Here is a 15,955-nt window from a genome sequence, read left to right on the forward strand (position 1 = left end):
AAACTGGAGCTCTGCCCACCTGGGTTGGGCAGGTTGCAGTGGCGGTTTTTGGACAGAACAGTGGACCTTTGGACAAATGCTGCAAGCACCATTGCTCTGCTGTGACCTCTGACCTCTTGCTCTTCCTGACACAGGATACAGGTGACCAGCTGTCGGCGCTCAGTCCCTCCCACCCTCCTGGGACCAACAGCCACCTGGGACACACAGGTGAGCTCTGCACTGGGAGGACTGTAAAGCAGGAGGGAGAGGATCTTTTAATATTCTCTGAATAAGCTCTTCAATCACACGTGTGCTCTGCAGCAGGTGAGTCCACAGGTGTACCAGTCCTTGCCTGCACTTAATGTTAAGTGCATTTCATATTCCAACAGATAAATACGGCTTTGTACAGTCATACCTGTGCTCAGCTGATAGTAAGGCATCTAGTAAATGTGAATGAAAGTGGGTATACAGGTGTATTAGGAATGTACTGGTGTAAATATGCAGTTGTACCTGTGGTCGGCAGCTGACGTGGACGCCTCCAGCTCTTCCATGCTCTGCTGGAACAGCTCTTTGTTCTCGTTGATGAAGTGTTTCTGCATCTCTGACATCTGAGCCATGATCTTTTCCCTGCGGAGCCTCGCCATCTCCGCTTTCCTCTTCCTCTCTGCCTTATCTTTGTCCCTCATCGTCTGCAGCACGGAACCAATCAATTCATCACTTAATCAACACATACGTTAATGAGCCAATCAGTCAGTAGATAACCAGGGAAGAGGAAGCGGTGCTGAGTCTCACCTCCTCAGAGCCTCTTTCCAGGCTGACGGTAAAAGAGGAGGCTGACGATGTTCGCTCTCTCATCATTTTGATGTTTGACACCATCTACACACACACACAGAGATCATACTGATTCAGCTTCACACCTTCACTCTGGTGTTAATTCACAATGACATCACAGTGACATCAGCGGTTACCTTGAGAATCCAGGTGATCATGTCTTTATGGACTTCCAGGTGAGGAGTGTTCTGCAGACTTTCCAGCAGAGCCAGGACACTTCCTGAAGTACTGGGTGCTTCACCTGGACCTAAACACACACACGCACACACACACACACAGGTAAACACACACACACACACACACACACACACAAGTAAACACTCAAACACACACACACACACACACACACACAGGTAAACACACACACACACACACACACACACACACAGGTAAACACACACACACACACACACACACACAGGTAAACACACACACACACACACACACACACACACACACAGGTAAACACTCAAACACACACACACACACACAGGTAAACACACACACACACACACACACACACACAAGTAAACACTCAAACACACACACACACACACACACACAGGTAAACACTCAAACACACACACACACACACACACACACAGGTAAACACACACACACACACACACACACACACACACAGGTAAACACTCAAACACACACACACACACACACACACACACAGGTAAACACACACACACACACACACACACACACACACACACAGGTAAACACTCAAACACACACACACACACACACACACACACACACACAGGTAAACACTCAAACACACACACACACACACACACACACACACACACACACACACACACACACACAGGTAAACACTCAAACACACACACACACACACACACACACACACACACAGGTAAACACTCAAACACACACACACACACACACACACACACACACACACACACACACAGGTAAACACTCAAACACACACACACACACACACACACACACACACACACAGGTAAACACTCAAACACACACACACACACACAGGTAAACACTCAAACACACACACATACACACACACACACACACACACACACACACACAGGTAAACACTCAAACACACACACACACACACACACAGGTAAACACTCAAACACACACACACACACACACACACACACACACACACACAGGTAAACACTCAAACACACACACACACACACAGGTAAACACTCAAACACACACACACACACACACACAGGTAAACACTCAAACACACACACACACACACAGGTAAACACTCAAACACACACACACACACACACACACACACACACACACACACACACACACACACACAGGTAAACACTCAAACACACACACACACACACAGGTAAACACTCAAACACACACACATACACACAGGTGTACTAACGTGTGATCTTGCAGGTGTAGTTGAAAGTGACATCTTCATCTCCGCTGCTGCTCTCCAGCTGCTGCTGCTCTTCCAGCAGAGCCATGCCCACCAGGTGGAGCACCTGCAGGTGAGGTACAAACACACACACACTTTGAATCTGATGTTCATTTTATTTAGGACAGAGGGCGGCCTCTACAGGTGTTTCTGAAGATCACAGTGATGATTACAGTCAGCCATTAAAGCTGGTCACCTGATCTAACACTGATGAACACACGAGAAAACAAAAGCGGGACGCAGAGCTGACTATCGAAAACAGCAACGCAAATCTCCGCTTTCACCCAGCTTCCTCACCAACACCAGATCCCTCACAAACAAAAGGGAGGAGCTACAATCAGAGATGTACTACAACCGTGTTGTCTGGGAGTGTTGTCTACTGAGTGTAACTGAATCCTGGCTCCATCCTAACATCCCTGATGCCCCAGTGGAGTCACCAGGCTGGACCCTACACCACCAGGACCACAACAAAGGTAAGGGCAGGGGCTGTAGGACTACAGTCGTAACAACACAACTATAAACAGTCACTGCTCACCGGACTCAGAGGTCATGTCATGTCCCTTTGATCTACCTTGCAAGCTAACGGTAGCCATAGTTACCATTGTTTACATCCCCCTGATGCTAACGTTAGCTCAGCGCTCAACCACCTCCAGCTTACTATTAGTAAACAGCAGAGAGAGCATATCTGTCCATATCATTGTTGGGGACATTAATGAGGCAAGTTTGCAATCTGTACTCTACAAATGCCACCAACAGGTCAAGCGTCCTACCAGGGGGACAATACAGTACTCGTGGACTCGTGATATGTCATCAGTCGGAGACCAAGTACTGTTCCAATTCAAAGTACACATCAAGCCGAGAACGTGAAAAATTCCCAGATGTGTTCTCGCTCCGCAAATTTTATCGAGCATACATCGGCGGTGACTTGTGTGTACTTGGTACAGCTAAATATCCCAGAATGCATTTCGTCCAAAGCTCAAACATGGCAATGGTGGAGGAGTGCGGCTAAAAACGTTTAAATTTAAATATTACTCTTAAAATAAAATTTTTAGATACTTTCAGGCGAGAATGTAGCTGTGTAAGCTTCAAATATCTGCTCGGTTTATCAAAACATCACATACTTGCAAAAGTGCTCCGACGTTTTCAGAGACGTCTGTACCCACCAATTCGATAGCTGACCGGGAGGTCAAGGGTCACTAGAGCCAGCAGGAACAGCGAACTACCGGCAGATCGTTTTCAAACCACCTGCGGTCTTTGGCTACTCAGGTTAAACATGATATATAAGTCACGTAGATCACTTCTAAATGTTAATGTTTGGTTTATTTCAGTGTTTTATTTGTTCCTGAGTAAATCGGTTTGGCTGAGATGAAAGTTCAGCTTCATAACATATTACTCACAGTTAAATTAAGAGGTGACAGCAGTAAAAACTGTGACATCATCAAGTACGCTGGTGTTCCAGTTGTACAAATCGTGAGTCTGTAACCCGAGTACGGACTTGCGTATTGAGAAAGGCCCATGGTCTGACTAACCCCCCATCACTCAGGCCACTCACACTGTGTTCAGACCAAGTCTCTGGACTGGTTCCCAGACCTCTCCTCTCCAGTGTGTCCCTCCTGTTGCTTATTTATCCCTGCTCCCTCATTTACATTTTATTTCATGTGCAACGACAATAAAGAGCTACTCTATTCTAAACACACACACTCACCCTCTGCAGCATGGACTCAGTCCAGCCCCCCCCGCTGGGCTCCACGGCCCACTGCAGCACGGCGCCCTCTATGGCGAGCAGCGCATCACATTGCAGGAGGTTCACCAGGCTGCCGAAGAGAGGGCAGAGGGGGGGAGGAGGGGGAGGGGGCAGGGCTATGCACACAAAGACACGTTACCAAGGTGACCATGTCATCCATCAGTCTTCCTGCTGGTGTTTTGTACAGGTGTGCTTACCTGTGTCCTCGCCACTCTGTCTCCTCAGCTTTCTCTGAGCTTCCTCAGCCTGAAACACAGGACGCAGCGTTACCATAGCAACAACACGTACACCAATCAATAACGCTCTGATCCGCATCCAGATCAGTGAGCGTACCTTTGACTGGTCAGCTCTGCTGTAGTGATGGAAGTACAGGTTGAAGTATCTGTTCCACTCAGGGCGGAGCTCATACAGCCCTCTACCTGTCACACCTGGTTTCCTGTTAGTACAAATACACTCAGTACTGCAGTTATTGTAACATAGAGAACAAAGAGAAATTGTAAGGATGCACGTGTATTTAAGGTGGACTGATGATATTTGAGGTGGAAGACTGACTTGAATGAAGCCACGCTGTCGATGACTCTCTCCAGCCCCGTCTCCTTGTTCCCCTGAAGACACAAACTCAGGTTATTACATCAAACTAAAAATGTTTCAGCGCACAGAAGTAAAAACAGTAAATTCCCTGCGCTCAGAAACACTGAATAGCAAACAAACAAAACATTTTAGCCTCAGGTAAGTCAGGGTTCACCTGTTCAGCAGATCTTGTATGATCGAGCCTTACAAAGTGTCTGAGTTTAACGCTCTGGGGTTACCTTTGATTTTACTCATTTACTTTGCCTTGTTTGGCATCATTCTTTTCAGCACGACCTCACATGTCTGAATTTACAGTCAAACTACTACAGTTGTATTAACACAACTGATCTAAAGTCAGGTAAAAAACATAAAATCTGAGTAGAAAAAAAGGTTATATTTTTTGCTGTAACTAACACAAACATTAATGAATCATTTTCGTAATTTGAAATGCAAATATAAACTGTACATTTTAATAACCTATGCACAAGTTATTTGCATCTATTTACCTAAAAATGCAGCCAAGGCGGGCCATTTCAAACCATTTCAAACAATTCACAGAACAATCAGCTGTTCTGCATCAAATATCATGCGACACAAATTATTTCCGCCACTCTAAAATATAATTTGTGTCCACTATAAGATAAAGGAGAACATCACAGCCTAATACCTGCAGGCCAGACAGCAGCAGGTGTTGGAGACACAGTTTACACTGTAATCTGCCTTTGGTGGCTTTTTGGCAGCAACTGTGACATTCAGCAGTCGACTAACTACACAAAATTGCACACTAAGTACATAAAACTGCACACCAACAACACAAAACTACCCACTAACTACACTCAACAAAAATATAAACGCAACACCTTTGTTACTGCTCCCATTCCCCATGGGATGGACGTAGAGACCTAAAATTCATTCCAGATACACAATATAACCATCCCTCCCAGACAGTGGTCACAAATCAGTCCAAATGTGTGGTAGTGGGCACATCTGCTATATTGAGATAATCCATCCCACCTCACAGGTGTGCCACATCAGGATGCTGATCTGACATCATGAGTAGTGCACAGGTGTACCTCAGACTGCCCACAACAAAAGGCCACCCTGGAATGTGCAGTTTTTTGCGCTATTGGGGGTCTGGGGACCCAGAACCGGTCAGTATCTGGTGTGACCACCATTTGCCTCATGCAGTGCAACACATCGTCGCATGGAGTCTATCAGATTGTCAATTGTGGCCTGTGGAATGTTGGTCCACTCCACTTCAATGGCTGTGCGAGGTTGTTGGATATTCGTGGGAACTGGTACACGCTGTCGTATACGCCGGTCAAGCACATCCCGAACATGCTCAATGGGTGACATGTCCGGTGAGTATGCTGGCCATGCAAGAACTGGGACATTCTCAGCTGCCATCTGCCCTGAACAATGTGAACCATGATTCATCCGTGAAGCGCACACCTCTCCAACGTGCCAGACGCCATCGAATGTGAGCATTTGCCCACACAAGTCTGTTACGGCGACGAGCTGGAGTCAGGTCAAGACCCCGATGAGGACGACGGGCATGCAGTTGAGCGTCCCTGAGACGGTTTCTGACAGTTTGTGCAGAAATTGTTTGGTTGTGCAAACCAATTGTTCCAGCAGCTGTCTGGGTGGCTGGACTCAGACGATCTTGGAGGTGAACCTGCTGGATGTGGAGGTCCTGGGCTGGTGTGGTTACACGAGGTCTGCGGTTGTGAGGCCGGTTGGATGTGCTGCCATATTCTCTGAAACGCCTGTGGAGACGGCTTATGGTTGAGAAATGAACATTCAATGCACGGGCGACAGATCTGGTTGACATTCCTGCTGTCAGCATGCCAATTGCACGCTCCCTCATTGCTTGTGGCATCTGTGGCATTTTGCTGTGAGACAAAACTGCACATTCCAGGGTGGCCTTTTGTTGTGGGCAGTCTGAGGTACACCTGTGCACTACTCATGATGTCAGATCAGCATCCTGATGTGGCACACCTGTGAGGTGGGATGGATTATCTCAATATAGCAGATGTGCCCACTACCACACATTTGGACTGATTTGTGACCACTGTTTGGGAGGGATGGTTATATTGTGTATCTGGAATGAATTTTAGGTCTCTACGTCCATCCCATGGGGAATGGGAGCAGTAACAAAGGTGTTGGGTTTATATTTTTGTTGAGTGTAGTTAAAACTGCACACACTACACAAAAGTACGCACTAACTAGCCACAAACTACACAAAACTACCCACCGACAACACAAAAGACTACACAAAACTGCACACCAACTACACAAAAGTACACACGAACTACACAAAAGTACAGGGTAACTGCATAAAACTGCAAACTACATAAAAGTACACATCAACTACACACTCCAAACACACTGAATGTCACAAATCTCTTGTGTCTAAACACTCTCTCACCGCTGTCACTCCTAAAACCTCTCCTTCTTCCTAAACAACCAATTGTCACATGTTCCCATATCATTTTGTGATTGGTTGACATGGTACATTTTTCCACCAATAGGAAAGCGGTGCTTTTTCTTTCTTTTATTTGGTCACAAGCAGAGAGTGCCGATAGTATTCAGCAAAAAACATCAGGTATATTTTTGATCATGACTCTGGTTTTTCGTGTCCTATCAACACAACTTAAAAACTTGTATATAGTTTGAAGTCCGCACTTAGACTTTAAACTTGGAGACTCGGGTTGGCTGCATCTTGTTGCAAAGTCATCTTAAATTGGTCGTGTGATTTGGATGTGCCGACGCGTCCGTCGAGCCCAGAGGGTTAATAAACTTTTAAAAGCAGAACTCACAAATACTTACAAATATGTAACAGCATAACTAAAAAAACATTAACAGACAGGTTAGGGTCTCACATTCTCAGGTAGAGCCTTGGCAAGCTCGCTGTGAGCCATCGGTCTGATGGACAGCAGGTGGATGATTTCTCTTCTGACCTCATCGTAGGGCTCCACCTGGCCAACGCCCGCCACGTACCGCTCACCTGTAACACACATGCAGAGGCAGTGCTAATGTTGCACCTGGACAAGGCGACCTCTCTGACTCATTTTCAGAGGAAACAAACTCACCGACCACCATAATGATGAGATGAAGCATCTCTTCGATGAGAGTGTTCTGCTGGACCAGGTCCTGAAACACAGGACAGAGTGGGAGGAGTCAGTCATACACCTGTAGCGTTTAACTCGAAAGATTCAACATTGCAAATGGATTTTTGAGGACTTGAATCCTTCTTAAAATCCTTCCCAAATCAAAAACCCTGGATTAACGGAGATGTTCGCGCGGCACAGAGCACCGCCTTTGCCTCCGCGAACACATCGGACTACAAACACGCACATTACCAACTCCGGAAGATGATCAAAGCAGCCAAACGTGAGTACAGGGACAGGGTGGAGCAACAGTTTGACAACCCTCGGAGTATGTGGCAGGGACTAAACACGATCACAGACTTTAGAGGGAAAACCAGCACACCGCAGACCACGGCCTCTCTGTGTGAGGATCTAAACGTATTCTACGCTAGATTCGACACAGCGAACACCATGAGACCGGACAGTGTGCGCACCGCGGATGACGTCAGTGCGCACACTGTGTCTGAGGAGGATGTGCGGAAGTGCTTCAGGAAGGTGAACGCGCGCAAAGCTACTGGTCCGGACGGGATTCCCGGCCGCGTCCTCAAGTCATGCGCGGCTCAGCTGGCTGGAGTGTTCACGCACATCTTCAACCTTTCCCTCTCTCTGTCTGTAGTCCCAGCCTGCTTCAAAATGGCCACCGTCGTCCCTGTACCCAAATCCTCCACCATCTCCTCATTGAACGACTGGCGACCTGTAGCCCTGACCCCCATCGTAAGCAAATGCTTCGAGAAGCTGGTCAGGGACTTCATCTGCTCTGCACTACCCGACTCACTGGACCCTCTACAGTTCGCATACCGCCACAACAGGTCCACTGATGATGCCATAGCCCTGACACTACACACTGCCCTGTCACACCTGGAGAAGAGAGACACGTATGTGAGGATGCTGTTTGTAGATTACAGCTCAGCATTCAATACCATCGTTCCCTCGAAGCTGGACAGGAAACTGCAGGATCTAGGACTGAGCAGCTCCCTCTGCAGCTGGATCCTTAGCTTCCTGTCTGACAGACGCCAGGTGGTCAGACTGGGCAGCATCACCTCATCCCCCATCACACTGAACACTGGTGCTCCACAGGGGTGTGTACTGAGCCCTCTCCTGTACTCACTCTACACCTACGACTGCACAGCCACTAACAACTCCAACATCATTGTGAAGTTTGCGGACGACACTACAGTGGTGGGTCTTATCACCAACGGTGATGAGACGGCTTACAGGGAGGAGGTCAGCGCCCTGACCCACTGGTGTCAAGACAACCATCTCACCCTCAACGTCGCAAAGACAAAGGAGTTGATAGTGGACTTCCGGAGGTGCAGAGAAGTACACACCCCCATCACCATCAACGGCGCTGCTGTGGAGAGAGTGAGCAGCTTCCGGTTCCTTGGTGTACATCTGGCTGAGGATCTTACGTGGTCAGTACACACAAACAAAACAGTGAAGAAGGCGCAGCAGCGCCTCTTCTTTCTCAGGAGACTGAAAAGATTCGGCATGAGCCCCCGCATCCTCAGGACCTTCTATCACTGTGCCATTGAGAGCATCCTCACTGGATGCATCACCACCTGGTACGGCAACAGCACCACCTACAACTGCAAAGCTCTCCAGACAGTAGTGCGGTGCTCTGAACGGATAATTGGAGGTGAGCTTCCCTCCCTCCAAGACATCTACAGGAAGCGCTGCCTGAGGAAAGCGGGGAGGATCATCAAGGACTCCAGTCACCCCAGCCATAAACTGTTCGGACTGCTTCCATCAGGAAGGAGGTTCTGCAGCATCCGGTCCCGTACCAGCAGACTGAGAGACAGCTTCTTCCATCAGGCCATCAGACTGCTGAACACGTCATAGACACCTCAGCTTCACTACTGGAACTTTAACATTATGCACTCCATACTGTACAGTAATGCCACTGTTTTGCACATGTCTCACTCTGTATATTTTATATATTTTATTTATTGTTTACTCTATTTAATTTGTAAAATATGTGTACACACACACACACACACACACACACACACACACGTAGAAAAATATTTAGTATACACATCCAGAAATGCATATACTATTATATATTGTACATATATTTATTAGTTTCAGATGTAGCCATTCTTGTATTTTGCTTGTTTACATTATTGTATTTGCACAACTCTGTTGCTTGTGAAGCTCGCACACATGAATTTCACTCACATGTGCTGTACCAATGTACCTGCACATGTGATGTGACAATAAAAGTGATTTGATTTGATTTGAATGTCAAACACGACGTAATGTGAATGTCTGACCTGCAGATGTGATTCTAATTTCTCGTTACGTGCAAATAAACAGACAAGTCAAAGCGACCTGCTGCAAAATCTGACTTCTTGTCTGTTCATGCAGGTGTCTGAATTTAATCTGCTGCAGCTTTGCATCACCTGACGCTGCAGGAGCTTTAACATAACAATCTTTGGAAATGTATCTGTGTCGAGGGTGGGGCGGATAAGCTTAGCAGTAAAATCATGGCGTCTTGACAACAGAAGAGGACTGACCTTGTTGGCCTCTCTGTATCTTTTCCTGATGTCAGCGGTGCTGAAAACGTGAAACACTTCAAATCGACTCAGAACAATCATCAGGAAGTGGTTTGGATCCATCATGGACGCCCCTGCCTGCACCCAACCAAAAACAGCAGCAAGCATGAGCAGAGAGTCTGCACCAACGCTTCACAGAGGCATTAGTGCTGTTGAATCGGCACTGGTAGAATAAGTGGAGCGTCAGTAGAGGCGAGTTGTACCTGTAGCATGATGATGTCTTTGTCGAACATCTCGACTCGACACTTTACATTGTGGTAATAATAAATCTGAAACAACAAACAGCAAAAAACTTAGCTAATCAGCATTGATCTCTTCAGCATAGATTAACAGGTTAGAACTCACCTGATTAATCAGTGAGAATCCGTTCCTCCTCCACATCCCAGCATGCACCTGGGCACAGAGCACCAGGCAACGGAGGGGGAGTTCGATCAGAAGGGGGGGGCTTAGTTCACCCTGAGGGACACGTGGCATCAACAATCAATGAATCAAACTGGTTGGAAAATGGCGTTTCCAATCAGGGATCAATAATAATCTGTTACTGACCAATGGGAGCTGCTCAGGGAAATGAGACGCCACCTCTGTTCTGCTGAGGAGGATGTGCAGACCTGAGGAGGTGATTGATACAACTTCAAACAGGACGTGGAGACAGATGGTGTGACTTTTAAAATGTGTGTGTGTGTTTACCTGCCAGCAGCCTGCAGACCGGCAGGTGTATGGAGACTTTTTCCTGAGACACCTGATACCTGAATGTTTCCACGCTGTGGCCTGCCAGGCTCAAGCTGATTGGCTGCTCACCATCTGGAAGGCTGTTATGACAGTGACTGAGAGCGCTCAGACACTTCTTGTAGGCCTCGATCAGCACACGCTCCTGACACACACAAAGGAGCAAAGAAAAGGCTTGGATGGCTCACTCAATCAATCTGTTTATTTAAAACTGATCAGATTATTGATCCAGAAAACAAAAAATAAACTGTAGGAACATAAAAGGTAACATTTGTAATGTTACATGTAGCGTGTTCAGTGTGTTGTCTCACATCAGTGGAGCACCATTCCTGGATCATCGTGATGATGTTTGTCAGCTTCATCTGCAGCGTGAACGCCGCCTCCCACTCAGGCTCCATCTCAATATGCTGCCCCACCTGTCTCACCACTGGGTCCATGCCCTGCAGGGAGGTGGGTTCACAGACAGACAGGCTCAGAGATGTTCGGGCTGCACCTGTACAGGTAAACCTCACACTGTCTCCATGTTACCTGCATGCACTTGAGCAGCTCCAGAAAAGCGTAGAAACCTTCTAGAAACTTGAGTCTGAGCTGATCGCTCCACTTGGACGGAGGGCTGATCAGGACATACCTGCATGTAGAAGCACTGGTTACACTGACAGGCCTGGTTTTATCATAAAACACGACACACACCCACAGCGTTTACACTTGTGAAAGAAGATTCATCAAGCTACAGAACAGGATTCATGGGTACCCTGCATACACAGTGTAGGGTCATCGCACAAGAACCAGTCTCTGTTTAGTCTCCAACTAACCTCTAACTGGCTCTTCATAACCTCTAACTGGCCCTTAACCTCTAACTGGCTCTTCATAACCTCTAACTGGCTCTTCATAACCTCTAACTGGCCCTTAACCTCTAACTGGCTCTTCATAACCTCTAACTGGCTCTTCATAACCTCTAACTGGGGCTCACTTGAGGTCACCAATGAGGCTCTGGACTCTCCCGAACTTGAAGGCCTGCTGGGCGGTGTAGCGGTCGAACTGGAAGCGCCCCTGCGGGTCTCTGTGGCGGAGGTGATCCACAAAGGTCCTGATGATGGTGGTCATCAGGTTCTCCTCCACCATCAGCATCCGGGCCTGCAGAACATTTGAGACCCACACACCAACACACACACACCCCCACACATGTACAGACGTGTCGTTCCTCATGTTCAGTGTTGGGCCTGTTATCATTTCGATCTGTGTTTCTTTGCTTGTGACATTTATTTTGGTGGATTCTGAAGAACTAAACTTTAAAGGTGATTGATCTGATTATTATTAATACTATTATTAATACATAATATATTAATAATAATTATATCTGTTATAATTATTGATTATCAACTAATCAGCTTTCAATGAAACTTCAGGGATGACTTTAGATCATAACATTTTTTCAGTGATGTCTGACATCTGTTCCACCTGAGGGTGAAGCACCCACTTTAAACAACTCAGCCGGTGGGATGACATCTACTCTGGCGGCAGCCACCTGAACTCACCAGTGACGGTACGGTGAACATTTGCACTGACAGGTCAGTGATGGAGAACTCACGGCCGTGGTCGTCTTTCACATAGTCGTTCTGCAAGCGTTCGTAATTCTAGCAGCGGGAGAGAGAGGGGAACACAGAGAGAGAGAGTTGTGTGGAGGTGCAGGAGGAGTACTCACCATGGTCGGGACGGTGAAGAGCTGGACAGACAGCGACGTCACTGACACCACTCGCTCGTGGTCGTCCTCCATAAAATCTGTCTGTAGGCGTCTGTAGTTCTGGAGGGACGACATTTCACCTCTGGGTCAGAGGTCGCTGCTGTCCGCCCAACACCCCACCACCACCCACACACTGACTCCTTTAAAAACCTGTCGCTAAAACTCTGATATTTTTAAGACAGCTCACAAAAGAAAAGTGTATCAAGACTTCTGTTAGTTCTGTAAACCTGACCTTAACACAGCACATGCACAGCAGCGACTGGTTCTTTAATCAAGATCAGCAGCAGCTTTAGGCGATCAGCTCAGCATGACCCATTTTAAATTATTTGTTTCCCACCTGAGGGTTATTTTCAGTCCGAAGACCGATTCCTGTGAATAATATGTGGACATACGTGCTTTGATCACTGAAGTCTTTCTGTCAGTCGACTTTTTAATGATTCATTTTCTAGCTGAGTGATCACCAGCATCTTTAACTTCAGTGAATTTTTATCCTGATATATCATCCTATCCTTCTTCAAATTGAGAACCACCAGTCTGCCAATCCAGAGGTACTGCCCTACATCTCCATGCAACACTGTAGAGACGTGTCCAACACAGCCCTACAACATCTGAGCCTTCAGAAACTCACAGCAAACCTCATCCACCCCAGGGGCTCTGCCATCAAGGAGTCGTTTACCTGCCTCAGTGACCTCGCCTCCAGTGATGGATGACTCACCACCCCCATTTGCTGCTTCCTCTACAGAAGTTGTATCAGTGGGATTAAGGAGGTCCTGGAAGTATTCCTTCCATCGTCCAACTATATCCTCAGTCAGCAGCGCTCTACAGTGCGGGTAGAGCGCTGTAGAGCGCTGCAGTTTGCCAGAATCGCTTTCAAGGAAAGTCATTGACCTTACTGAACTCCTCCCACACCCAAGTTTTTGCTTCAGCCACTGTCTGAATAAGTGTTCCGCTTTACCTTCCGGTACCCATCAGCTGTCTGTGAAGTCCCGCAGGCTAACAAAGGCCAATAGGATTGTTCTTCAGCCTGATGGCTCAGTTGGAAGTAAGAGTTCAAGAGCTCACGGACTGTGCCCGGCATTCACATTGCACTCTCACTATATGTTTAAGTGAGGCAAGCCTGTCCACAGTCCTAACCTACAACCTGATCCAACTCACCACCAGGAGGTGATCAGTTGACACCTCAGCAGCTCTTTTCACCCGTGTATCCAGAATATACACCTGCAGATCCGATGATACGATTACAGCATCGATCATCAACCTAGGGTTTCCCTGCTGCCATGTGCATTTACAGACGCCCTTTGAACATGGTGTTTGTTATAGACAAGTAACAGAACACCACTTGAGATCAGACCAGGCAGGCCGTTCCTCCCAATGACGCCCCTCTAAGTCTCACTGTCAATTGCTCATATGAGTGTTGAGTCTCCAGATGGAGCACCTCGAGCACCCCACCCAAAGACTCCCCAACCTGAAGGTGTCTGGTCTACTGGGAAAAAATCCAACATACAGGGCCCAAGATAACCACATCAACACACTGTCTCTTACCAAAGGCAACTCCAGACTGGAACAGAGTACAGCCCCTCTCTAGGAGACAGGTTCTAGAGCCCAAGCTGTGTGTTGAGGTGAGCCTGACTATATCTAGCCGGTACATCTCAACCTCGCATACTCCTTCTCCACCAGAGGGATGATGTTCCGTGTCCCGAACGCCAAACTCGGGGATCGATCGGTCAGGATCTCTTGCCATTAGCACACACTGCACCAGACCTCTACGGCACCCCATGGGGCTGGTGCAGGCCTACGTCGGGTGTCGGGTGCACCCAGCCGGGCCTTTTGAGCTAAGGCCTGGCCACCTGGCGTTCTCCCATTGGACACACTTCCCAGGCCTGGCTCCAGGACGGGGTCCCAGTAACCGTATCCCAGGCAGGGTGAACTCCCTTGTTGTTAAACTCATAAGGGTCTTTTGAATATCTCTTTGCCTGGTTCCTGACACAGGACCAATTTGCCATGGGAAACCCTACTAGGAGGCAAAAGGCCCTGAGAACATAGCCCCTGGGTTCCCTAGGACAAACAAACTAGTCTACCACACTAAGACAGCAGTTCATGGAGGGGTTAATGTGAGTTATGGCGCTCTTTGACAGGACACACTTTCCAAAGAGAGAAAAACCCCAAATTAATGAGATTTATGGTTTATTTTTGGCAGCGTAACCCCTTTTCTCTGTTGTTTTTGTCTGCTACATGAGCATGAAGGCTCTACACCTCAGGGTTGCTCTGTTCTACTTTGTGATGTCTTGTTGTTACATGTTTTGTTGTTTATATGACACTGTTTAGTAAAGTCTGTTTCAATGAACAAAGTTCACTCCAGAGGATCTTTTTGAGTACTTTGATTTATTTGGATCTAAAAATTCAATCGACACACGACTGGCTGGATGAAGTTTTTCATTTTAGCTGTAAACAAGCCAACAAGGTCATGTGGTGAGGTTTTAGGCTGTTGCACTGAGGAAACAGATGCTGCCAGGGAATCACAGATCATCGAGATTCTACTAGCATAAACCCCCCCAGACTATATAAAGCTCCACAGCTGTCATGGGTGTTCCGATCAGGTATATACACTCACCAGCCACTTTATTAGGTATTCCTGTTCAACAGCTTAATGCAAATATGTAATCAGGCAATCACAGGGCTTCAGCTCAGTGTATTCAGACATGTAGATATCAGACGAGCTGAAGTTCAAAATGAACATCAGATTAATGAAGGAAAGTGATTTAAGAGACTTTAAGCGTGGGATGGTTGTTGGTGTTTCAGACTGCTGATCTGATGTCATGTTCCCACCAACCATGTCTTAAATATGACAGTGAGTTTGCTGTATAAGGGCCTCCACGGTCAAAGATCTCAGTGCAGCAGAGCTCCTCTGTGCTCAGATGGAACAGAAGTTCTCATCATGCCGTGTCCACATGGACCAGCCTCTCTGAGTGTTTCCAGCAGCTTACCAGCCGTGAAGAATTGAAGCAGCTCTTAAAGAAAAAGGAGAACCAACCAGTACCAGCAAGGTGTACCTAATGAAGTGGCTGGCGGGTGTCAGGTATACTGCACAGGTGTGTTACCTTGGCAAATTGGATGGCAAAGATCTTCTTGTACTTGAGGTCCATGAGGAGGCTGTTCATGAGTAGCTGGTGATAGATGTTCCTCGCTCCTGCAAACATGACAGATCAG

The 15,955-nt window shown here is 47.2% G+C and overlaps 1 protein-coding gene across 5 annotated transcripts in view; it reads right to left on the reverse strand.

Moving 5' to 3' along the window:
• The window catches only part of ubr2 (ubiquitin protein ligase E3 component n-recognin 2), a 60,035-nt gene that overhangs the window by 7,041 nt on the left and 37,039 nt on the right, over positions 1-15,955 (reverse strand). For 2 of the 5 annotated variants that reach the window (XM_085243052.1, XM_085243050.1), the window contains exons 10-30: positions 15,847-15,935; positions 12,543-12,641; positions 11,978-12,141; positions 11,536-11,635; positions 11,319-11,447; positions 10,969-11,152; positions 10,828-10,889; positions 10,627-10,737; positions 10,485-10,550; positions 10,243-10,359; positions 7,670-7,730; positions 7,460-7,584; positions 4,560-4,612; positions 4,341-4,443; positions 4,205-4,253; positions 3,969-4,123; positions 2,228-2,330; positions 948-1,057; positions 772-855; positions 490-668; positions 20-228 (exon numbers count right to left, since the gene is read on the reverse strand). In XM_085243052.1, coding sequence (XP_085099178.1) covers positions 20-228; positions 490-668; positions 772-855; positions 948-1,057; positions 2,228-2,330; positions 3,969-4,123; positions 4,205-4,253; positions 4,341-4,443; positions 4,560-4,612; positions 7,460-7,584; positions 7,670-7,730; positions 10,243-10,359; positions 10,485-10,550; positions 10,627-10,737; positions 10,828-10,889; positions 10,969-11,152; positions 11,319-11,447; positions 11,536-11,635; positions 11,978-12,141; positions 12,543-12,641; positions 15,847-15,935 — 2,352 coding nt within the window. Of the gene's footprint in view, positions 1-19; positions 229-489; positions 669-771; positions 856-947; positions 1,058-2,227; positions 2,331-3,968; positions 4,124-4,204; positions 4,254-4,340; positions 4,444-4,559; positions 4,613-7,459; positions 7,585-7,669; positions 7,731-10,242; positions 10,360-10,484; positions 10,551-10,626; positions 10,738-10,827; positions 10,890-10,968; positions 11,153-11,318; positions 11,448-11,535; positions 11,636-11,977; positions 12,142-12,542; positions 12,642-12,709; positions 12,809-15,846; positions 15,936-15,955 lie in introns of all 5 variants that reach the window. The other 3 variants (XM_085243051.1, XM_085243049.1, XM_085243053.1) reach the window with 2 other exon arrangements.

This window comes from Mchenga conophoros, linkage group LG13 (genome assembly GCF_057382185.1).
Source record: "Mchenga conophoros isolate Kocher_MC1m ecotype Shallow Benthic linkage group LG13, M_conophoros_male_GT1.1, whole genome shotgun sequence".
NCBI classification, from domain to species: domain Eukaryota; kingdom Metazoa; phylum Chordata; class Actinopteri; order Cichliformes; family Cichlidae; genus Mchenga; species Mchenga conophoros.